Raw genomic sequence first — 25,054 nt, forward strand, 5'->3', positions numbered from 1 at the left:
ACGAAATCAAATCGATTTATTTTTCAATCCCGATAAGTATTATTTTATATCCGTCTGCTACGCTCCTTGCTTGCTCGTGCGCACTGTTGAGGTAGAGGAGGGCGTACACCGTGCTGAAACTTATCTTCTATTACATCGCTAACTATTGTTTATCGTGCTTTCCCTCCAATTTCTACATGTTGTCGTGACCGTTTTTTTACGATTTATACTAAGCCTTTGATTGCTGACAAAACCCAAAGAATGGGTTTTTTTGACATAAAGTACCTTAAACAAGAACATCTCAATGGATTCGACAATTACAAGGTCAGTTAGCTTTGTCTAGTCGGCGATGTGTCGTGTGTTGTAATCTTACTTTTATTCTTTCACAGTACAGTGCAGTGGACAACAGCCCCCTGAGCCAATGGGTTATGCACCCGTTTTGGAATGCGTGTGTCAAAGTATTTCACTATGCAGTTTTTCTCTCTGAATTTTGGCTCACAATCTTTTATGTCTTGTGTTTCTAGATTTGCCCAGAATGGGTTGCCCCCAACCTCCTGACGTTTGTTGGCTTTTTGTTTACTGCTGGCAATTGGGTAATGCTTGGCTATTATGATTATTATTACTATGCCTCATCAGAAGGTCATTCTCATATACCCAATTGGGTTTGGTTAGTGTGTGCCATCAATCACTTTCTTGCCCATACCCTAGGTAGGTAAACACAGGATATTGAAATAGCCTTTCATTATCTTATCTTGGTAAATTTCTCTAGATGGAATTGATGGCAAGCAAGCGAGAAGGACTCAAAGCAGTAATCCTTTAGGAGAATTATTTGATCATGGATTGGTAAATTTCAAAATAAAAAATTCTTATTTCTTTGATTATCTAATTTCTTTTGCAATTCTAGGATTCTTGGACATCCTTCTTTATACCTGCTGTTTTGTATTCTGTGTTTGGAAGAGTGGAACATAGCATATCAGTTCTCAGACTGTATTTTTGCCTAATCAACGTTCTCTTTACCTTCTTATCTTCACACTGGGAAAAGTACAATACCGGCGTTTTATTTTTACCTTGGGGCTATGACGTCTCTCAACTGGTAAACATTAATGAAACAGACAGTTCCGTTCGTTTGGCGGCGATCATTAACCCTGTGCATTTGGTGTCATTTCTTCCAGTGCACCTTGATCATTTATTTGATAACATTTACCGCTGGTTACGAGTTTTGGAAATTCACGTTACCAGGTGGTATCACTGCTGGTGCATTGTTTGAACTTATGATGTGGGGAGGTTCACTGTTAACTAGTCTGCCAGTTTCTTTCTACAACATGTATAGGTAATCTATTCTTAAAAAAGGTTTCGTGTTTTCATTTTCTCATCGCAAGATATTGCATGCAGGGCTTATCGCGATGGAACAGGTAAAAATCGCAGCTTCTTGGAAGGCAACCGTCCACTCGTCTCTCCGCTCCTGTTTTTCACTATGACTACTACGTGGGTTCTGGCATCACCTACAAATATTTTAGAGATCGACCCGCGCTGCTTCACCTTTATGGTTGGCATTGTGTTTTCCAACATTTGCTGCCAACTGATTGTTGCCCAGATGAGTAACACCCGCTGCGAGCTGTTCAGCTGGTTGTTGTTGCCCGTGGGAGCCATTGTTGCGGCCGCCCTCATGCTGCCCAGTTCTTTACATCTTGAGCTGCCTCTACTCTACGGTTTAACGGCCTTCACTTTCTTTGCTCACGTGCATTATGGTGTTTGCCTTGTAAGTGAAAAGCATTTAAGTGAAACGTACTGGAATATCCATTCATTCATTGTTTTGTTTTTTTCATTTGTTACAGGTACGCCAAATGTGCAGACATCTCAATATTTGGTGCTTCCGTTTGAAGCAGCGGAAAGATTGACTTTTAGCCGACAGTGCTTGCTAGTCTCTGCTTCTATTTGACCCACTCTACGCGGTATGAGAAACAAACGACATTTTCATTATGAAAACAGAAACGCCGCCAGTTTTTATAGGTTGTGCATCCTATTCGCGAATTAGAGAGAAAAAAACAAAACAGTCTATGTGTTTTACTGGGTTCCAATCGATTTTGTTTATCATCGGTGCAATTAGTTAAAGGAAGAAAATGAGAGGAGAGATCCTTTTGGGTTCCATTCGCCAGGTATGGAATTATGATACATATAGATTGCTATAGGGTAGTTTGGGTTCTTTTGAGCAGATATTTTTCTAATCAGCAAGTGCTGTCCCTCGGACGCATAAATTCCAAGTAATAAATTGGCATAGTTTTTTTTTTTTTTTTTGCAAACGCACGCGCGTTTCCGGTTTAACGCTGTGTCCCTTTTCTTTTCTTTGTAACACTTAGTCACGTGACGTATCACCTTGTCCATTACCACCAACCATTCTTTCCCCGCATCAGCACCCCCACACACACATTTTCTGTTGTTTTTCGCCATCCAATGAAAAATCATTTCATAATTTGTGTGTCTTGTCTATCCAAGTCTGTGTCTGTAAAGTCCTAGTGCAGTAATCAATTTTTGTTATTAAAAAAACAAAACAAACAAAGTGAAACATTCTCGGCTCTCCAGGTGTGCATAATTATTCCTTATTTACCTCTCATGCTGGTGTCTTATGCAAGTTGCATCCCCCCTGCACTTTCACACCCGTATGTTCACACAATGCCTGACGAGGCTTCGTGCAAGTCTGACACTTGAATTGTAAGAGGCCAGGTCTTGTCTGAAATGAAGTAAGAGGGAAATGATGAGAGATACGCATTGTTCTTTCAGTGGCAACAAGACTGCATAATTTTATCATCATTTCGGAATTCCCCAATTAAAAAAAGCTGTGGTATAACAGTCAATGAAGAGAGTGGTGGGGGCAGATGGAATCGCTCTCACACACACGCACGCACATACACGATCCAAGGATAAGAGCCGAACAAAAATAAACAAGAAACAAAACAAAAAAGCGAAAATTTCAGTCTACACGTACTATGTACAACATGATGAATAGTTAGGGATGTGGATGAAAGAGAAGAAGAAAAACTGGGTGGAGGATAGAAAGAAAGTCAACAAAATGTCAGTAAAAATAAGGAAATGAATTTACCAACGAAATAGTCATATTTCATCTTTTTACTGAGAAATTTACTGAAAAAGAGAAGTAAGAGCAAGAAAATGTCACAACAAACAAAGTGTAAATAGTTTTTGGATAGAATTTCACTTTTGATGTTTGTGATGATGGATCCCGCACTGTTGTGTGTTGGAGGAAGGGAAATAGATTTAAAAAAAAAAAACAAAAATGTTAAGATTACAATAATTTGGTTTAAGAAAAGAAAAGAAAAAAGATCGTGTGTGTAAAAATCGACAGGTGGTGTGGGGAGGATAAACGACGAAACGGCTGGTTCCAGGAGGCTTATAACTTCAAATTTTGTTTTTTCACTATTGTCCAAAGGATTGCACGATCCACCATAATGTCAACAACGACGCAATTTTTGAACTTGATCCATTAAAACGCCCAGAAGCATACACAAACACGCACAGCTGAGATGACGGTATATAGTATATATATAGACAAACACACACAGACACACACTTTCCGCTGCATAAATGGGGGTCAGGGCAACAAGCCCAACTTGGGTTGTTTTGCAATTGTTTTTTTTTTTTTTTTCTTCTTCTTTTTCGTTCACTAAACAAAACATATGCTCTCGTCGTTTTTGACTACGTCTGCACGGATTGTTCAGGCCCCTACCCCCTACGGGTTGTGGCTACTATTCGATTTTTTTTTTTAAACAAACGAAAAAAAAAAAAACTATTATTATTTCAGCAAGAAGGAATCGTAAAAAAGGCAACGGCAGGTAGAGGTCAACACAAAAAGTGAGAGAAGATTTTTTTTTTTTCAAATTTTCAACAAATTCATCAGCTTCATCATTGTCGTTAAAATCCGTTTCAATACATATTTTGTTTTGCTTTTTGTTGTTTTTTTTAAACAATAATTTCAAATGGATCTTTCCGTTACTATAGGAGAATTGGCGGGAGGGGGGCGACGGTGCTGTTGCAGAGTAGTCCACAACTTGTTTCTGGTCTGTGAATTAACTTCTCTATGTACAATAAATATACAAAAGCGGGCAGGCACACCCACGGGTACACACTGCGGAGTGGGGGAGTGGACGAAATCCAACATTGTTTTCAAATTTTCCCTCCTGCCCACCGTGTGGATTCATCACCGGCTATCTCGTGACACTCGTCGCCGTTTGTTATTGACCGACGTCAAAGGTCCGGTTGTAGTGGCACTGCACAGTCCACCCAAAACGCTGGCCGGGCCAGGTTGGGGAGCCAAAATGGCTGCTGCGGATGCAGCGTTAGTGGCGGAGGAATCAGACGCCGGAAGATCAGGAGCCAATATTGCAGTTGTTCCCGTCCCTATGGTGGTGGTAGCAGTCGTCTGCTGATCCAACGTTGCCATTGGACCGTCAGTTTCGGCGTCAGATTCGGGTGCGACTATAAGAAAACAATTTTCATCGTTACTTGTCTTTTTCTATTATCCCCACGATTAAAGCAATAGCACAAACCTAGTGCGGCACTACTCCTCGTTTTTCTTCTAACTGTCCCGTTGTTCTCGATCGCTGCCGAGGAAGATCCCCGGAGTCCTACACTGCCGACATGTCGACCTGATCTTCTGGCCGTCGACAACGGTGGAGGAGGCGGAGTCGTCGAGGCAGGATGGAAATTGTTTGTATTGCTGGATGGTGTTTCTTTCAACATCACTTTGACGGAATTCTTCTTTGAATTGCGAATAGCAACCCTTTAAAGAAAATAAGAATAAACGTTTAAATGTATGACTTCCCACAAAGGAATTTGCTTGTCTTTCACCTGTTGGTTCGAGGTATTTTATGGGGAAGGTCCGGCAAGGTGTCGTCATCCGAGTTGTCATCTATTTTAAGAATTTGAAATGATTAATAAAAAAAGAACCAAAGAAGAACAAAAAAAACAAAGAAAAAACAATTACGTTTTTTAAGGATGGTCGAGGGAGCATCGTCAACGCTGCCTTGCCTTTTCCTACCGGACATGGAGACGCCTATGTGAGTGGGGGTGTTACAATCATTGTGGCTGCTGCTCATTTTGCGCGGAGTGTCCTCCAGACCCATGCAGACTTTGATCATTTCACTCGCATTCTCCGAACATTTTCGCTTGTTTGGCCTCGTTGAAAGATTGGACGATCCATCGGTTTGATCCGTCGGCGTTTGCCTGTCACCGCTACTCGGCGGGTCGGACGTGCCACTGGAACCGGAATCGTTACGTTTGCGGCGCGAACTCTTTCGAGCCGTGACTGCCCCACTGTTTGCTGTTGTTGAAATGCCTCCTTGTTTATTCTCTTCAGCTGGACTCTGCTGTCGCGGACTACTGCGTCGGATCTCTGGACTGATAATTCTCGTTCCTGAACGGGTACTCCTCGTCATCGTTTCAGGCGCATTCGGAGGAATTTCGATTGTCAATGCATCCGTCACTGGATGTTCGTGGAACGGTGCGGGTTGTAATGCGGGCGTCGGAGTTGTTTCTTCCGATCCGGTGGTGTCCTCGTCATCGTCCTCCAAGTCGTTTTTAAGTTCAGAATGATGAGATGTTCCAGTGTCCGAACGTCCACATTCCGAGCCCGAGCTACTGCTACTGCTGGCACTATCGTTCATCAGCTCTTCCGGAGTGGCGTTCAATGACGGGAAACCGTGGAAAGGAGACTGTGGCTGAGATTGACCACGTTCCTCTTCATCCCCTGGCTGGACGACGACATCGATTTGATCTTTGCTGATGCTATTGTTTGCCATCGGTGCATCTTTCTCGTTCTTATTGCTAGACGGTTTCTCTTCTTCATTCGCTGGTATTACAACTACGGGGGCGGATGCTGATAATGGTGGTGATGAACGATTGGGAGCAGGTTCTTTGGCTTCTTTCTTCACCAGTTCCACAGCCACTGTCTTAACCAGTTGAGGAGCGGTCAGATTTGACGTCGTCAGAGATACGGTCCGTGCAGGAGCTGAGGAAGAAACTGGAATGGATGAGACTGTTGTTACTGTTGCTGTTACCGGAAGAGATATTGGCGCCATGCCTGTTGATGAAGAGGATGAGGAGGCAGACAGAGCAGCCGAAGAAGCAGCTGGAACAGTGATGGATTTCATCATCACTGCCGAAACAGGTGTGCCATGAACTTTTCCAGGTGATACTTTTGAGACGAGAATTTTAACTGGGCCGCCTTGACCAGGACCTGATCGCGACGTAGCCGACGACAGATCCATTCCCTTTGGTATCGTAACTAAGCGGATGGGGACCATTTTCGATCCGGACGTCATGGCAAATAGACCCGACGCCGAACTGATTCGAGTCGCTCCGCCAGCGCCGGAAGAGGCGATCATCGCCATCGACTTGGATGACAAAGCGATCGAATTGGTTCCTACTCCACCGGTGGCGCTGTTGGATGAAAACAGGACGTAGCTGGTCGGCGGTGGAGGGGTAGGTACGGCATTAGCTTTGGGTGATTCAGTCGGCTGATGTTCTTTCGTCCGTTTCTGGGCATGGCAGTTGGCGATGAAACCGATTTTGGGCTGAGATCCAGAAGTGCCCGCCTCCACGACGACGACGGCAGACGAAGATGAGGGTTCCTCAGTTTTAGGAACGACAATCGCCGTTGCTACTGTTGTCTTGGATTCGACGTCGGTAGGACTACTAGCCGACGAGGAACACGAATTACCCAGAGATTCGGGCGAAAATGATGAGATAGAGTTCGACTGCTCATCCAATTTCTCCATGGCGGATGGTGGAGGGATCGCTTGGGAAACAGCTGATGGAATTTTCTGCTCTTCTGGTGGTGGTGGTGGTGGTGTCGAAGCGGAATCTAACGAGATCTTTTCTTCCGGTTTCACTTTAGTGCATTTCATTTCTTTGGGTTCCATCGGTTCGCACGAAATCGGTCGGTTATACTCAACTGTTTCGGAGGAGATTTGCGTTGGCAGATCCGCCTCATCCGCTTTAATCGGTTCTAGTTTTTCAGCTTCCGTTCGACCGCTGTTGGCTACCGATTCATCTTTTTCTTCTCCGACAGGCACTTCCGTCGATGACTCCGTGTTTTCCGCCGTTGCTGGAACTGGCGCCGCAACTACTTCCGTTTCTTTAGGGAGAACCGAAGCAGAAGGTGAACTGCTGTCGACCATTTCAATCGATACTGCAGCCGGAATGGGTAGCGGAGAAGAGCGGGTCTCTGCCGGAGGAGAGCTGGGCGATTCATTGCTTGATTGAACATTCGCTGATGGTGCGGGATCTTCCGTAGTTGTTGCAGTCGGATGCTCATCAACGGGTAAATCTTCGTCCAGTGTTGGCGATGGCTGACGCGGAGAAAGACGTGGGCTGGAACAGACGTCTGTAGGAACTTGCGCAGGTGACGTGGCGGTTGCAATGACTTGATCCGACGGGATTTCGTCGCCGACTGGAACGACGTCTGGCACAGTCGACTCGGAGAGGATGGAATCGCAAAAAGGTGCTGGTGATACATTTCCGGCTGGCGGATCTTCCAGTGAGGGAGGGGCAACAGGGCTAACTTCTTCAGGGTCTTCCATCTCCGCAGGACAGGAGGAAACTTCTGGAGATTTTGGTGTCACTAGATTGACTTCCGCCGACACTTGCTCACATTCAACCACAGCGGGCGAAAGAGGTTCTTGTTGTTGTTCAACCTCGACGGAATCGGGTATCGCAGTCGTTGTATCACTTGCGTCTGAAATTACATTTGACGGTGATGATGTTGTCGGTACAGGACTGAATGCCTTGGTGGACTCAAGCGCCAATGACGGTGGTGGTGGCGGTGGCGACGCCGGTTTGGTTTGGATGGATGCCAAAGGTGAAGGCTGGCGAAACTGCCGTTGATCCGACGAATTAGAAGAGGAATAATCTTTGTCTTCTCTCCTCGGTGGACTCTCTCCTTGGTTGGGACTCTTCTCTGACAACGCATCCAGCGATTCTATCCCTGAATCTTCACCCTGAGTGTTGCCAGTGTCTTCTCCTCCTCCACTAATGCGCGTATCCGACGTAGCCACCATGACGACGACTTCGTTTTTGGCTGTTGGAGACTCTACTACTACGATTTCTCTGGAAATCATCTCTTCGGCTGATTTTTCCGGCGATGTCATCATAGTTTGACTTCCAGGTAACGCTTCCTCGGCCACTTCAGTTTTCATGGTGGTCGTTGTACTCACGTTAGCAATAACCAACGGCTCTTGTTCAGGTGTTGGGATCATGGCATTGCTCTTCCGGTGGACATTGTTAAGTAAACTCAGCTTGTGCAGGTCGTTGGTGCCGATTTTCGTACGCAAAATCGTCGCCTCTAATTCGTTCTTAATCAAACGAGCGCTTAAACCCTCTTGATCGACAGGCTCTGTCAACGTCAAGAATAGTTAAATCAACGATTGTACTATATAATTAATCAAAGTATAATTGAACTTTACCTGCAAAGAAGTCATCTCGTTTGACATCGTTCAGCGTGTCTTCCACTTCGCACTTGGGTTTGACTATGGAAGAAATGCGCTCTGCTTCTGCGAGCTCCGTTTTGTCAACGCACGCCGGAACGATGGATGCAACCGGTTCATCCTTCACTTTGGGTGGTAAAGGGGATTCCTGTTGTTGTGGCTCCGCTTGTTTTTGTTGTGATTGTTGGACGGCCGGGCTAGCCACAGACAATTCAAGAGGCGGGGACAATGGCGAACTGGGATCGGTCACTTGGTGGACGGTTGGACTATTTGAACTATGAGTGGAAGAAGTTGAGGGGTTCAGGGGTAGTGAAGGAACAACAGGTGGTGATGGTACTGGTTTCATGGTCACATCTTCGCCAATTGGCGTCACATCAACGTCCAATTCATCTGAGCACAATGTTTGCTCTGTCCGCGAATTGTCTGACATCACCATTACATCACCATCACGATCTGCCGTTACGTGATTCACTATTGCACTATGAGTGTCCACTAAAGTGTTGGCTCCTTCACACGATGGTGTCTCATTGGATTCCAGGCACACTTCCATGCCCTCCAATTTGATTGGCTCATCGTCTGATTTGATTGACGGTCCGGGAACACTACCCGTTATGGTGACAGCCTCGTCGTCCTGTTCCATCAACACGTGGGGCATCGCCAAGTTGTTGTCGGCCGTTTTGTCAACGCTTGGCAGACCAAAGGATGATGCAGGTTCGGACAAGACGACATTGGTGGTTGGTGGACCCGTTTCAAATTCCATTTTCGTTTTTACTTTCGGCTTGCAATCGGATTCGACATCCTCGACAGGAACGAGATCCTCTTGTTGTTCCTCTGCTCTGTCGTCTATACATTCCGCGTAACTTGGCGTTAACTGCTGAGACCGTTTTCGTTTGACGCTCTTCTTTTCACCTGAATTTGTATCGACATTCAACCGAAATAGTTTGCGATTAAAAAACCAATTCAAAGATTTTATTAATAGTTTTTTTACCTTTGTGGAATAATTCATCCTCTTCGGCAGATTCGTGTCGACTTCGCGACTTTTTCCGCTTCACATCCTTCTTTGGACTATTCAGAACAGCCAAATTCCGCCCTTTGAGGGAAATGTGAAGCGGAGGAACCTTTGGCTCAGTAGCTGGACTGTTTCCACCGCTGTTGCTGTTGGAAATCGAGTTGGGTGCGATCGCCGCAGGATCCAAACTCGGCGATGATTTCGGTACCGGCAGGTTGACAAAGGCAACATAATTGGATTCATTTTTCTCTAATTTGAGTCGCAATTTGATGCCTTCGCCCGTTTCTTTGCTTCCCGGTGGTGGTTGTTCCCTGCAGATGGCTGCAGCCACAATGGGCTGATTCATTATTGTTGTCGCCGTTGTACGATTGATTGGTTTGGACGACAATTCGTACGGATCTGCTTTGTCGTTTGTCAACGACATTTTTTCCGTATCTTCGTCACTGAAAAGGCAATCAGGTAGAGGCCGATCTAAGAACGTAGGTGAGGTGGGGTCCAGTAGCGACTGCATCAACAACGAATTTTCCAGCGACATTTCCAAGTCTTTGGTCACCTCCACGTCACTGTCAGAGCTCTCGCTAGGACTCGGCTCTAAATGGCCTAGTTTTAGAAAAATATATACATTAAATAAAATCCATTCATTAGAATGCAGAATGGGGTAAACCTACCCGTCAGTGGGTTGATAAGCAGTTGCTTTTGTTTCTCCATCTCCGAGGCTGTTCTCGAGATAGTGATGGCGGTTGGATTGGTGTTGTTTGTTGCGACTGCCGACATCGGTGGCGTCCCCATAATAGTTTGCGGTGGAGTCGGAGTCGTTCCAGCTACGCGCTGAATGTTTGTTGCAGCGTTCCTTTGGGGATCGCTGACAACCGTGATGGAAAGATTGTTCCTTCCAGGCAACATATACGTGTCGTTGACACACACCATTCCATCAAGCAGATTGGCACTCACATTAGACGAAGTCACGGACGATGAGGAAATGGATGCTGCAAAATGTGCCAGGAAAAAAGGAATTAGAACGGAAATGAATCTGCTTTGTCATCGCGAGAAAGTACCGGCAACAGTAGCAGGTACAGCAGTGACGGTGGCTCCACCAGGAATGACCGGTAGACGATTGTTGTGATTGACCACATGGTGAAGGTTGGGCCTAAGGCCTGGATAAGGTGGCGGAGGAACAGCGGATGGAGGCAGCGACCGGATTGAGGAGGACGAAGCAACATTAAGCGCCGTGGCAGCTGCGGCAACAACTCCAGGTGGTGCTGCTGTTGGTATCGCTGCCGCTGTTGTTATTGGCGCCAAATGGCGAATGACGCCAAGAGATCCAGGCCCGGGAGCCCGGGTCATTATGGGCATTCGAACTCCAGTAACCATAGAAGAAGCTGATACACTTCCAGACGGCCGAACAACAAATTGCTGTTGTTGTTGCTGGACGATGATCGGCTGGTTTAATCTATCAGTCTGTCAAAACAAAACAAAAATACGTCGTTAAAAGATGACGTCTTAAAAGCAAACAAAAATGTCTTAAAAACAAGAGATAAAAAAAAAATTAAAAAAACCTGAAGGGCTTCTCCAGTTTCCAGTGTAGAAGACGACGACGAAACCGGGACAACAACGGGGGTAGCAGCAACGCTGGACGAAGGATGTGCTGAAGGAATCGTGGGGGCCAAGCCGCTGAGAGCTGTGTGGGCGTTGAGTGGTGCACCTGTCCGAACATTAAGCACCGTAACTGAGGCAGCCAATGTCAGGTTTGTCTCTACCGAAGCAGGGGCAGCGTTGGCCACGATACCAACCGGCGTCCCAGTTCCGGCCGGGGAATTGGGAGAAGAAGAGGAAACAGGGTAAGGTGAAGCGGCCGGAGATGACGACAAGTGGCGAGTTGTGCGTACGGCTAACCGGACGACCGACTCCTCCCATCACCTGCTGCTGATGTTGCTTTTGATGTCTGACCTTGTCCAGCACGTCAACCGGATTCGATTCCATCGCTACGTCGCTTGAATTGACCGTCGACGTGACAGGTCCCATGCTGGCCGATGCCATGCCTTGTGTACCCGGCGATCCACTCCGACTGGGCAACATGTTCCTAGGTTGTTGCTGTTGCAGCTGCTGCTGTTCTTGTTGTTGCCTGTTGTTGTTGCTGTTGCTGCAAAAGATTGACTAAGAGCGGGCTCGACACGGTCGTGATGGGAACCGATTGGAAATTGACATTTGACGAGCCAGACGAAAGGGTCGGTGGTATTTGTTGGTTTATTGCCACCACCGGCGTTGTCCTAACGACAGTCGGATTCGGTGTAGGTGATGACGTGCTGCTGCTGCTGCTGCTGGGGAACGATTGTTGCTGTGTTGGATTCGGCTGGAAGTGCTGGGCAGACGAGGGTGCATTGATTCCTCCGACTTGCATAGTAGTGGGCGACGCGAAAACAACAGCAGCGGTGGCGGAGGGTTCGGCAGATTTCATAGTGACAGGGTGCAAGGCACTTGACAGAACTTGAAGTGGAGAAGGTGACGACGACGAAGAAGAAGCTGTAGATGTCGGAGGAGGCGGGCCTGACGTTACAGCCGGATGGTTGATTGTATTGGCCGTCATAGTTGTAGGAGGCCGTCCCGTTCTGGGTATTGTTTGAGACATGGTGGTGATGGCGGTAGAAGGGGGACAAGAAGAAGCAGAAGAAGATGTTGAGGATAAAGAGGAGGACGGCTGGCCAGTTTGACCGAGCATAGATTGAGCGGCATGGGTCATACTGGCAAATGGGTAGGGACCCGCGTAGACTGCCTGGGCACGGGCCGCCACGACACCACTACCGCCGATCCCGCTGTTCGGATTACTGTTGTGTGGTCCGGCATTCGATTGCGCGCTCGCACTACATCCTCCTCCTATAACAGGTCTCTGGTGTTGTTGCACATAAGGAATCGGCTGACTACCTGGCGCAACTACATTCGGACTGCGGAACGCTCCGGCGGACGACACAGTCGCAGCGACCACTGGCTGCTGGAAGTTGCTATTGTTGCCGACATTCACGTCAGCCGGCAAGACGACACTGCCACTACCCTGAGATGGAGTCACTAGGCCGTTAGAGACACCGGCTCCGGTAGAGGCGACTTGCGTCAATAATTCTGTCACACTTGCTGGGGAGGATGTTGCTGACACCACTGACCCGGTTAAAGGCGATACACTATTTCCTCCTACACTTCCATTGACTGCAGAAGCAGCTGCTACATTTGCTGCTGCTCCTGCTGGTTCTGTCCGGAAAACAATCTCTTGCGTTTCATATCGACCGGCGATCGTCAATGATATGACCTGCAAAAATTATAGTGATGAAAATCTCATACAAATTAAGGCTTTGATTTGAGTCATGATATATACCTGATCGCCATCCAGCTGCACGGATAATATTCCTAATTCTCTGAGCGCCGCATCGCCCACCTGAGCCAGCTGGCGGAGCCGGACGGCCGCTTCCCTGGGCAAGGTGAAGGTGACCCGCACCGAGGAGTTCCACGGCTCCACTCGGCGCTGGACCCGCAGCTGGCGGTTCTCTTCACTCTCTGAAAAGACACAGCAATCAGACACATTAGAACCTAAGGCATAATGCATTCCATCCCAGTGACATAGAGTTAAAACAAATAAAATAGGCACAGGAAAAGAGGCTGTCATTAATTATCACGATGAAGATAACCACGAATGTTTCGCCGATTTGCATTGTTGTGATCACTACCTTGATTCAACGTGCCAAACTTGAAACTTTTAAATTGAAGAGAACGAGTTTGGGGGGGAAGACCCGGTGTTCCCATGATTTTTTTTTTTATTATTGGCACAGAGCATTCAAACACTTTCGTTTGGTCGAGTTTTGTAGAACCCGACACCTGTGACCACTATTCGGTCACACAAAAAAAAGCAGACACAATCACTGACCACTAACGTAACAATTCGTTCGGTTGGGTGATTGTCTAAAGAGTTATTTTGTTTAGGTTTTTACGCGCGTTTTTTTTTTTTTTTGTTCCCTCAAACTTGATCCAATCTGCAAACGTCAATACTAAACGAGAGAAATATGGACAGGCCGTACTGGATTGAACTGGGGCCTCTTTTGTTCCGACGAACAACAGTGGCCCATTTTTAACTTTACTGGAAAGAATCCCTCATATTCAGCGCTAATATGCAGGCACACGATTAGAGCCAGAAATGAAATCTTTTAAATTTGGGGTCTCTGAGAAATGAACATCATTCATTTGATTTGAAATTTTGTTGTCGAAATGCGAACAAAATGCAAAGGTGTGGTGGTGGTGGCGCTGCTGCTGCCCCGCCGTAGTAGCCCTGACGCGAGCAAGCAGCCAAAAACATGCCGACTCTCTTTCTGCCCACCCCACTTTGACAACATTTGGGTCCGTCGACGACACACATAAATGCATAACAGCAACTATTATGATGGATGAAATATAATCCAAACGCGAATTTTTCCGTTGAAAAAATCGGGAAACGATTAATCCAGGAGTAGTATACACATAGAACACACACAGAGACAAACACACACGCCAGTCCTAAGGAAATTCCGAACTTCTTGTGTTTGAGTGTTGGATCGTCGCGTAGGGCACTGGGGAGTTTGGCTTTTTAAAAGTCACTAACTCAACATATTCCATCACGATGACACGGCGCACGTTGCGCGGTTGCAGGACAACAATCACTCACCTGGGGGGTTGAAACAATCCGGCATAATCTTAATGGTCTGATATACTCCATCGAACAATAATAACATTTGGGGGCTTCATAGCCGCCATTTGCAAAAGCTTCTAAGTTATCGATAGTTTGGCTGGACTATCGATGAACGCGCCTTACTTATCGATTGTTGGCTAGTACAACAAACAGCCGACATTGCCAAATGATTTTCAATAGCCAACTAAAAGTTTATTTTTCTCATTTAGTCATTTAAAATAGTTTTGTTTTCTTCTTCTGGCATATTGAATGCAGTTTTTCCCACTCGTTGTGGAGATTTAAGTAATATATCTATGGAGTCCTTTATTATCGTTGAGAACTTTCTATCGATCACATTTATGCTCTGCACTCGACAAAGAACGGATGTTGAATAGCCATTCGATAAAAGTAATCCTTATCTAGGCCTGCCTAGGCTAACTAGGATAAAATAACTAAAAAAAATAAGAAATACAAATTCTTACTGTATTTCACAAATACAATACAAGAAATCAGCATTCCTGGTGTAGGGTTACATTCCTTCTTTGGATATTGGTTGTTTTGTCAAGCAATCAATATCTTTTGTTGGGTTGCATTAGTCTGTAGTAATAACTACATCATTTTGTACAACATCCCAATTTTTTCCTAGCATTGGCTTGAATAGAAATACCACAACAGGTCATCTCTTAAACTAAAGATAGCCAACAAGCTCAAAAATAATTTCAAAACCTAGGAAACAAGATTACTATGGTTTTCATTTTTATTGACATCTATATTCACATTATCAAGAGTCTAGCATATTCCTTCATTAATTCAACAATTATGCTGGTCGGGCTGCAGTGAAGATTCCAGCTTGCTTCATCCTGTTGTACTCCTTCTCAATGTCGTATGTCCTGAAAATGATGCACACAATCATTGAGTGAGTGTTCTACTATGTGAAACGTGATGCAAAATGTTACCTGTAAAACTCAGCATATGCCAGTTTTCTCTGGTCAGCAACTAGGAACTTGTATGCGAACATAGTTCCAAAAGACAGAACGGTAGCAACAACCAAGTGCATCTTAATCTGGTCAGTCAACAGACCCCTCATCTTTGGTTTAGCAAGGGTTGCAACAGCTTTCGCCGACATTCTACATTTTACAAACAGAACTTTTTATTGAGAATGAAGAAGTACAGTATCACAATATGGAAAATTCTTCGTCGACGGTAATAAGATAAATTTAAAAACTATATCAGTACAAATAACCTTAAGATGAATAATATATTACTTGGAAACTGGTGGACGTGTGTACGACTCGGTAGCAGAAAATCAACGGCTCAAAATGGTGGCGTTCTCGACTTTTGGAAAATTGTGAAAATTATGCTGCCACCTACCGATCAAAGCAGAACTGCTACGAACGTTTCAAATTCGATGACGTCACTTGCTCGAAAAGTTGAACAAAAAATCTGTAACAAAGAAGAGAGAAAAAGATACACACATCCGGCAAGTTAGTACAGATATTGACGTTGTTCGTAAGCTCACCTGCCTTGAAACCCTGCGGGAAGAAAGGTGTAATATGCACGTAACAACAATTCAAGGAGAAAAAACTGGCAGCATAGACAAGAAAAAAGTGCGCAGCTGCAAAGCGCCAAACAATGACAAAAAATTTGGAAAGAAACAAAAAAATTACGATTCAGAAATCAAGGACATCGAACTGCTTGGACAGCCTCATTTAACGCGCGTCGTTCTTGTGTTAAAAAAAAAAATTCGCGGTTTGACATTGAACTCAAACCTTCGCTCGTCTGGGAACGAAGCCATGGAGTATTAGACAAGCGAATGTCTGTAAGATAATTGCACGCAGAAGAAAGAAGAAGGTCTTAGTGGACTATATTGAGGACGACTCTTTTCATGGAAACCTTCATTTTTCAAAAAGAAATGGCGTTTCAGCCTGAACACAGCCTCTTTGGTCTCATTTGGGACTCAATGAAGAGAAGAGTCTACACTGGCCCCCCGTCGGATGGGATGACTTGTTAAAATTTAAAATAATAAAACGAAAACAACGAAAAATCAGCGACCTGTTTCGACCTTGGGGCGGCGAAGAACCAATTCCCTCATCGATCCGTCACACTCTTTTTGAAGTCATAAAAAGAAAAGAAAAATAGTTTAAAATGTAATAATAAAAAGAGTAGACAAACAAATTGAATCTTCGATAAGTTCATCTATCCAATTTAATCAAATGTAAATGTTTTCCACGAAATTGTCGTTTCTTTGTGATGAATTAACTTAGCCAGTCACGTGGTGATCCATTCTCACGCTTCAAGTACACCATGGCGAGCCTCATATTTAATCCTCTAGATGGCATAGTTGAAATGAAATTCAATTGCCCTAATTTTGTAAAATTGTTAATTTTACCAACAATAAAACTTAAATTCAAACATGGAATGTTTTTCGGTTGAATATTATTATCATGGGGGCCCACTTTGTAATAGTCATGGCGCAGGAAATCCTTCACACAAAAAAAAAAACCTTGTGGAGGGGGCACAAAAAGAATAGAGGGCAGAAGAAGGACATGGGGGGAAGGCAGAGAGGGAGGTTTGTAAAGAAGAGGGGGGCGCCAGGTGGTCACTATACACACTCCACTAGAGTTTCAACATATACACAGAAGAAGAAGAGAAGAAAGAAAAGTTTTTTTTCCCTTCTTCCCCTCTTCTTCTTCTTCTTCTTGTATTACCAAAAGGGAGACGAAGAAGAAAGATGTTTTTCTATTCTGTGAACCACTCTCAACCGAAAAAAAGGCCGAAATCAACAACAAATTTAACGAGATTTTAAACGAGGCCATCTTTATAGGGTTTTTCTATTCTACCGGTAGAGGGTCGTTCCATGTATTTAACATTCTCATCGAATGTAAAGATACAACAAAACGGGCTTCTGTTGAATGTGTTACATTATTTTTCTAAAACTTCTCCCCGCATGTGTTGAATCTCGGGGGAAACGTTTCAAAGTTTTTGACCTGTTTGAAAAGAGGTCAAATAAGGTCAATTTTTAAGAATGAAATTTTGACAATAAGTTGTTCTACAAATGGGCGGTACCTTCTTTTCTTGGAAATTCGAAAAACAAAGCTGACCTTTGACATTTGAGTTGCAGTGGCGGCGGTGAATTGATGGATCTTTTTCATGCTAAAGAGATGTGGGATGAATCTCTACCTCAATTACATTATATATTTTTTTTTTCATGAAGAAGAAAAGACCGTCATGTTTTTGTTGTTTTTGGATTTTCCATGGTGCCAGCCTTCCGTCGTATAAGTGAGACAGCTGTGAAGCACAGACACATATCCCGCGGACATACACGATACACACACAAGGCAGGTGTGTAATGCCTCTTCTTATCTACTGTCCCTTTTTCCTTTCATTTGATGATTGGATTGTTTAGACAAACTCTTTCTTTTTAGTTCTTATTATTTAGACAAAGAGAATAGAGTCGAGGTTTGTTTCAGTGTTGACTGTTGATAAGACCACCAGCTTCCGATCCCGCCCGAAACTCTGGGCCGGATACTGTCATCACGTGATGCTTCAGAAATCAGGCCGCGTGCTTTGTTGTGCTTAAGCCCTTTTTTTTCTGTTCCCTTTTACACAATTTCATCCAAACGACTACCAAGGGTGGGAAAAAATTTCGACACGAAATTACTGTGCTTTATTTTTCAACTTACGCGATGCTTTTTTGTGTAACGTCGGTTACAACATGTTGAAATGGTTCGGTCCGATAAAATACTTTTTTTATTGTTCGAACAAAGAAGATTGAATTGTGTGCAATAATCACAAATTCACAAGGTCTTTCACTTCTTTCTTTTTTTATAACCGACCTCGTGGTCAGCATGAATGTACAAGCATTAACTCCCACTGCCGTCAGATGGCACTGAACTTATGCAACCACGAGGCGGCAAAGGAGCTTCTTTGGTTGGCATTTCTGAAATCATACCTATAAAATATAATTAAATGTGTGAGTCATTCAATCTGATGCAAGATTTAAAAAATAAGTTCAAATTTAAAACATCCTCCTTGTGAAATTCTAGAAGCCACCTAGTGGTTGCTCCAATATAGGGGTTCTTTCTTCTCTCGAAATCAAAACTTGTTCTTTTTTTTTTAACGAAAAAATGAATATTCAACTCCTTGTTAAAAACAGGATTCAATTACTGATATTTGGGAATATTTCCAAGGCAATGTGGTGGGACGCATTTAATTTTTAGACCTCGGCCATGGATTTCATGGAAATTGCAATCGGAAGCCCTCAATTAAAGTTGATGGCGAGATGTAAAGGTATTTAGTTTTTTCTCCATGAGTGGCCGTGGTGCACACCACGTGGTGGAATTGAGAGCGTCACACAAAGGAACCCTTCGAGAAATGAGGTAGGGTAAAAACGAGACCAGGCAGCCCCAGACTGTGTAGGGTGGAGGTGGGGTGAGATATATACTGAATCTCCAGAGGGGTGGAAAAATATGAACCAATCAGAGCACTCGGTACTTGTTCTACTGGGGAGAGGGGGGAGGATTTTTTCCATCTCTACTTTTTTTTTTCTCTCCCTTCCTCTCTGTATCTTTTTATTTGAAACGGCGGGCGCGCGTTCCGTAGCGCCCCTAGCGGTTTAGTTCATGCACGCGGTCCTTGTATGTTGGGACTGTGTCTAAAGCGGGACACTCTCTCATTTCCAGTTGGTCGAGAACAGCTCAGTAGGACGGGTGTGAGTGAAAGTGAGTGGCGAAACAAACGAAAAATAGCCAAACCATTAGACGAGAGCTGTTGAAAAACAATTATTTTTTGTACTTTTAGTTTTCAAATCTTTTCAGTCTTCTTTTTAAGAGCTGATACTAGCAAGACAACGATATTTTGAGAGAAACTGAAGAATCGAGACATCCCCCCTTACAAACCAAAATGCCGGCCAGTGCATCGTACGGTGAGTCGATTGAGTTGACGCGCCATAATTCGCTGGAAGACCAACGAGCCCTGCAAGTGGCGATGGAATTATCCCTGCTCAGTTTCGGCAACAACATGGAGCATCACCACATGGATCACTCCACATCGCCCAATCCATCACTACAACACCATGGATCACATTAATTCGCTTCATTATGCCGACGAGATGAGATTCTTGGCCAAAAAGAGTCAAAACATGACCGAGTGCGTACCAGTCCCGAGCTCAGAACACGTTGCTGAAATCGTCGGAAGACAAGGTAATTTTTTTGTCTCTAATCTGATAAGTTAAGTCCGTTATCGTTTCCTGATGTGTCCTAGTTATTTCGCAATTGATTATGTCTAAATTCTTTGGAAATGGCATACATGGTTTTCGGCCTTGGGTTTTTTCCCGCCCTTTCTTTGCCGCCGCCACAACCTCTCCCAAATTTTTTTTCATTTTTCCATTTTACTTTTTCGTGTCTTTTCTTCACGGCCAAAACCGTTGAAGGTTATCAATGCCCCTCTTCTTTCCCACCCGTCTCTCTCCCCCCTCGGCCGCAATTTCCTTTCGGTGGGGTGGGCCCCCTCCAACTTCCGTCGCGTTCCAAGATGGCGGCCCCCTAACACACAAAGAAAATGCAATCCCCCCTTCTATACTATACGCTTACGGCGCAAAGCCACCACGTGGTTCCATCTTCGTCGAATTCAGTTTACTTTCACTTGTTTATTCGTTTTTGGTTCGTTTTTCAAGATCAGTAGGCCATTTGCAAAAAAAATATAAATCACCCTTTTTCTATTAAGCACAAGATTTTAACCGGTGTGCTTTCTCTTTTTCGTATTACAAATCGATAACCTTGGCCTGACATTGGACAGCTGCCGCGTTGGACATGAGTGAAAATGATTTTTTCTCTTTTTTTCTTTTTTTTTCCATTTCCAAGTAGAAAACCCATTTTTTTAAAAATTTGATTTGTTTACCGGCCTCAATTTTTACTCACTTTTAATGGCTGCATTCCTTGAATTTTCTTTCGTGTTGTAATTGAGTGGGTGGTTTGGCGCACACACACGGGAGTGGGCAGTGAATCGTGCAGCAGTTTTTGAAATCCGGGTGAACAGCACGGTAACCTTGAAGAGACCTGACGCTTCATCATTGTGCTTTTTTCTTCTTTTCTGCGTAGATTTTTGAGCGTTGTCACACCGAGTCGCTCGACCGACCTTGAACTACTTCATTTGTGTATAAATATATATAAAAATTGTATTGTTGTTGCTGCTGCTGCTGCTGCTAGAAGGTTCTATTTATAATATCCAGTGTCGATCGACTTGTCTCAGGGAAAGAAAAACCGAACATTTTCTTGTTTCTGGCCCACAAAAACCTTGAAATGTTGCCCGTTGTGCTGAAGCGAAACAACTTTCTTCGTTGGCTTGACACGATTCGACTAGTATAGCTCAGACAAGGCTAGTCTTAATGCTACTGCTGTTGTGTGGAGCGTACGATTGAGGCCATGGTGATGCTGAACGCATACACTACCACGCACAGCCAAAACAACCTTGTAGATTTATCAGCCACTCTTTGTTGACCCGTTTCATTCATGACTGTATTTTGACTTTTTTTTTTCTTTTCTGTGTTAGGATGTAAAATCAAGGCGTTGAGGGCCAAAACCAACACCTACATCAAGACGCCAGTGCGCGGAGAAGAGCCTGTTTTTGTTGTTACTGGACGTAAAGAAGATGTCGCTGCTGCCAAACGAGAAATCCTGTCAGCAGCTGAACACTTTTCACAAATCAGAGCTTCAAGACGATCTGGACTTGTTGGACAATGCGGTATCGTCGGTACAACTGGACTCGTTCCTCCACCACCAGTCCCCGGCCAAGTCACTATCCAGGTACATTTATTTTCCTTGTCCTAAAAATGTTTTTAATAACCAGTTCAAGGTTTTTAACTGACGGTTCCATTGTCTTGACTATTAAAAAAAAACGAAAAAGGTTCGTGTACCGTATCGAGTTGTTGGATTGGTCGTCGGCCCCAAAGGAGCAACCATCAAGCGAATTCAACAGCAAACCAGCACCTACATAGTCACACCGTCCAGGGAGAAGGAACCCATTTTTGAAGTGACGGGCATGCCGGATAATGTCGAACAAGCTAAAAGAGAGATAGAGGCTCACATTGCTCTACGCACCGGTTTGGTGAATGTCGATGGATCCGGCAATGAACTATCACCCGATATGATGCACGATTTAGCTGCTGGATTGAACGGACTGGGTTTGGGCATGCTCGGATCGAATCTAGGAGGCGCGATGGATAATGGAACATCTGATTTGATGGGGTCACTCTACAAGAGTTCGTCTGCTTTACGATCAGCTTTTACTGGACATCTAAACAACGATGTTTACGGTGTTGCATCGACTGGATTGTCCAACTTGCTCGGAGACAATGCATTCGGACTACGATCCCAGTATGGCGCCCCATCTGCCTCTTCGGCAGCTGGCAAGATCGACTCTGAATTGCAGACACTGGGCAGTGGATTGCTCAACAGTTTGTACGACTCGGATGAAGGTATCGGTTTGGGAGGATCGGATTCGCCTACTTTGAGCCACTCGCTGATTCAGCCCAACATCTGGTCTACGGATTTCGGTACTGGCGTGGTAGGCGGTGGCAGCACTAGTAGCATCAACACGAACAGCACGGCCAGCGGCACAAGCACCACATCTGCCGGAGGAGCCAAAAGGAGCAATAGCTTTGGATTTCCCACATCGGATTCTGAACACCCACCTGCCCGTCGTATCAGTTCTGATCCACTGACGGCCATCGGATCAACGCTCAACTCATTGTCTGCAGCCTTCCAGATCCGTTCGGATTCAGATTCTGGTGTCCGTGATTCTTCCGCATCAGCTTCCGGTTCGGCTTCTCCAGCTGCATGTTCACCAGTTGGTTCCAGCAGCAATTCCAGCACGAGAGGATCACTCAAGCGCGAATGCATCATGTGCTGTGAAGGTGAGATGGTGGCTGCTCTTGTTCCATGTGGTCACAAGCTTTTCTGTATGGATTGCGCCCAACGTTTGGTGCCCAAAGAATCATCTGATTTAGCCGGAGGAGAGTGCCCAGTCTGCCATCAGGCCGTCACTCAAGCCATCAGGATCTTCTCGTAAAGCGGATTAGTAATTTTTTTTTGTTTTACAAAGAAGACGGTTGATGGGAGATTAGCAAAAAGAAACAACGAAGCAACCAGCGGATGTTCACCCCCCCTATAAACTCGTAAGACCTACCTTTGACACCCCGTACCATTTTCCTCCCTGTCGCGCTCTATTATCACTCGATTTTTTCTCTTCTTTTTTGGGTTTAGTTAAACCAGAATATTTTTTCTTCTTTGTCATCAGGTTTTTTTTTTTGAAAATTCTTTTGGAAACTTGCGCGTTTTGTTATACGGAGGTGCACACACCAATTTTTTTGAAAGTTAACGTCAGAATTTTTTTGGAAGATTGCGCCCTAACGTACACAACATACCCTTTTTTTGGAAGTGCAGTCGATCTGAAAGAAAATCCAAGAGTTGTTTTTAATCCCACGTTTATTAAAAAAATCTTTATATACAAATCAAGCTTATCACGCAGTTGAGAAATTATTAAAAAATGCTATCATTTTGTGTCGTGTGTGTAAAACGACGATGTCAAATCGATATTTAAGTGTCTACTTGGGTTTGCCGCAAAGCCGCCGAAAAAAAGATTTCCTTATTTTTTCTTACAACCCTCCTCCATCCCAGAAATTCCCACATTCTTTTTGATAATCGATATTTAAACCTGCGTAAAGAGAGCAATAGAATTTAAGTTTTTTTTTCTTACTTTTTCAATTCTTATGTGTATATTTGGCGAAAAAAAATTTATTTTTGTTTAGGACAAAAGAACGAACAACACGCGCAACATTTGAAAATCCAAGGGCAATAATTAATTTCCGGCGAAATAGTAACTGGGGGTAAAATTTACACAGCAAATTAAAAAAACAATTTCTTTTCCCGAGACACCCTCTAATGTCGAAAAATTACGATTGAGTTAGCTGTGATACCGAAAACCACTTGTCTCTCTCGACATCGATTTATACTTTTTTTTTTTCACTTTCACCCGTCGATTTAACAACAAAGTGCTGCTCAATTTAACCAATTAAAACAAAAACTTAAAAAAAAAAGGACAAAATTAGGTTTTGGCGTTACACAAAACTTGGTGCCGTTACAGTATTCGGACAGTTTCTTTGTTTTATTTTTTTCTTTCACTCATTTTTTTCTTCTTCACCCGATATAACAATTCCGTACCTTTTTCTCTGTGTGTGTTTATTTCTTTTGTCTTTTTTTTTTTTTTTTTAAATTATCTTTCGGATATTTTCTAGACGATATTCTCAGTGGATAAATATCAAAAAGAGGAATTTCTTTTGCAAACCTTTACCAACATAGTAATAATAGTAATAAAAAAAATTCAATGCTGCTTATCACATAGTTATTTATAATGAAGCTGTCTGTGTCCCTCGATTTACAGTTGATTTAAACAAGAGAAATTCAATAAATTGCATTTTTTTTCTTTCTAACTTTTCATGTATGCCCCCACAAATTTATTTTTTGCATTTTTAGAAGAGACCTTTCTCTTAAAGAGCTGCTCTGGTCAAGTAGTGTGATGCGCCCGTTCATTAATCATTTCCTCCCGAGAATGTTCACCTACGCCTTTTCCCTTTAAAACTAACATCGTCAGATTACCTTGAAACAAGAAGTCGTGGCAATAAGAACAAATTGATTAGTAAACGCAGAAACATTGTAGGCACAGCAGCAGTTTTCTTCCATTAAGTTTACAACAAAAAAATAAAAGTTTTTGTCGTTAACAATAATTTAATCGGTAGCGCACAAAACACTTGTACCGTCTTCCTCTCCAACATTTATTTTGGCTGTTTAACAAAAAATTCGGTTGGTCTGCAGTATTTGTGCTGTGTTGGTCTCCACTACTTAAAAAAACAAAACAATTAAAAAAATATTTTATTCTCTATAATTGTGCGAAAATTGAAATCAACGAAGAAGAAAAAAAAGTATCGGCTTGTCCTCCGTTTCTCAAATTTTTTATCATCTCTCTTTATCTAATTCTTTTACTATTCTAAAAAAAAATAATCTAAAAAAAATAAAAATAACCGTTTTTGTATTTTTGCCGCGTGTCTCGATGTGTGACAAAAAAAACTCTCCCTCCCCTCGTCGAGAGCGATATTCCAATTCACTTAGTATTCCTCGATGTGTGTGTACTACTATATACATATAATAATACTATATTACTATTACATACAGTACTATATCAGAATAATAATAATAATTGATTTCTCTGGGATACTTCATTTTGATTTGAGCTCTTGTCACCAGGATCGTGTATCGATTGCAAGGCAAACAAAAACAAATGAGAATTTATCGTTGGACGAAGTAGGAAAAGGTTCAAGTTTATTTTAAAATAAAATGGACAACAGCGAATCGAAATCGGGTACACCAGAGAAAACACCACATTTTTTTTTTCTCGTAAAAATACAAAAATATCAGAGTTTTTTTGTGAAGTTCTAGTTTTCTATACTATTTTTTCGGTATTTTTTTTTTTTTTAATTTTCTCGCTCGCTTAATGTATTTTTCATGTAACTTGGCCAATACAGAGTACTTAGCCACGATATTCTGTCTCAATTATCTTTCACTGTTGTTTTTTTTCTTCAACTTTCATTTGGGTGCCAACTTTTGCCACAGACGGGCCGGAACAAAACTTCCTATCCTGGTCGGTATTGATCCGTTGACTGCAGAAAGGGACGATGCCTCCCTTTATTGATTTATCGACCCGAAGAAAAAGGGGCACCACTGCAGCACACACACAGCGGAAGCCCCGGATCTAGCGCATATATCCGCGTTGTCAAGGGAGATGAGTTAGGGTCGGTTGAATAATATCGTCTAGTCGCACGATCGACATATTTTCGTA

General features: G+C 43.6%; 4 protein-coding genes across 4 annotated transcripts; 2 read left to right on the forward strand and 2 right to left on the reverse strand.

The window, feature by feature from the left end:
• Positions 1-53: 53 nt before the first annotated feature.
• LOC116929586 (ethanolaminephosphotransferase 1) lies at positions 54-2,546 on the forward strand. Its single transcript, XM_045178536.1, has 8 exons — positions 54-303; positions 369-437; positions 504-687; positions 749-822; positions 884-1,072; positions 1,152-1,309; positions 1,372-1,738; positions 1,815-2,546. Exons 1-8 carry the CDS (start codon positions 241-243, stop codon positions 1,875-1,877), a joined length of 1,167 nt encoding a protein of 388 aa, XP_045034471.1. The 5' UTR covers positions 54-240; the 3' UTR covers positions 1,878-2,546.
• A 183-nt stretch (positions 2,547-2,729) lies between these two features.
• Positions 2,730-14,280, reverse strand: LOC116929583 (mucin-17). Its single transcript, XM_032936845.2, is given in 13 exon segments — positions 2,730-4,467; positions 4,539-4,771; positions 4,840-4,900; positions 4,976-8,383; positions 8,454-9,383; positions 9,463-10,083; positions 10,152-10,469; positions 10,539-10,941; positions 11,040-11,192; positions 11,194-11,604; positions 11,606-12,778; positions 12,845-13,023; positions 14,162-14,280. Coding segments are annotated over 13 exon segments (8,193 nt in total). The 5' UTR covers positions 14,187-14,280; the 3' UTR covers positions 2,730-4,189.
• A 623-nt stretch (positions 14,281-14,903) lies between these two features.
• Positions 14,904-15,591, reverse strand: LOC116929588 (cytochrome c oxidase subunit 6C). The gene is made up of 3 exons (XM_032936854.2): positions 15,430-15,591; positions 15,121-15,291; positions 14,904-15,054 (listed from the first exon to the last, which is right to left on the reverse strand). The coding sequence occupies exons 2-3, from the start codon at positions 15,288-15,290 to the stop codon at positions 14,982-14,984; spliced, it is 243 nt and encodes an 80-aa protein (XP_032792745.1). The 5' UTR covers position 15,291; positions 15,430-15,591; the 3' UTR covers positions 14,904-14,981.
• Positions 15,592-18,827: 3,236 nt separating this feature from the next.
• LOC116929585 (RNA-binding protein MEX3B) lies at positions 18,828-24,755 on the forward strand. The gene is given in 4 exon segments (XM_032936849.2): positions 18,828-19,230; positions 19,232-19,365; positions 20,714-20,967; positions 21,068-24,755. Coding segments are annotated over 4 exon segments (1,716 nt in total). The 5' UTR covers positions 18,828-19,066; the 3' UTR covers positions 22,232-24,755.
• Positions 24,756-25,054: the final 299 nt, after the last annotated feature.

The sequence above is a fragment of the Daphnia magna genome, linkage group LG8, assembly GCF_020631705.1.
Source record: "Daphnia magna isolate NIES linkage group LG8, ASM2063170v1.1, whole genome shotgun sequence".
Taxonomy (NCBI): domain Eukaryota; kingdom Metazoa; phylum Arthropoda; class Branchiopoda; order Diplostraca; family Daphniidae; genus Daphnia; species Daphnia magna.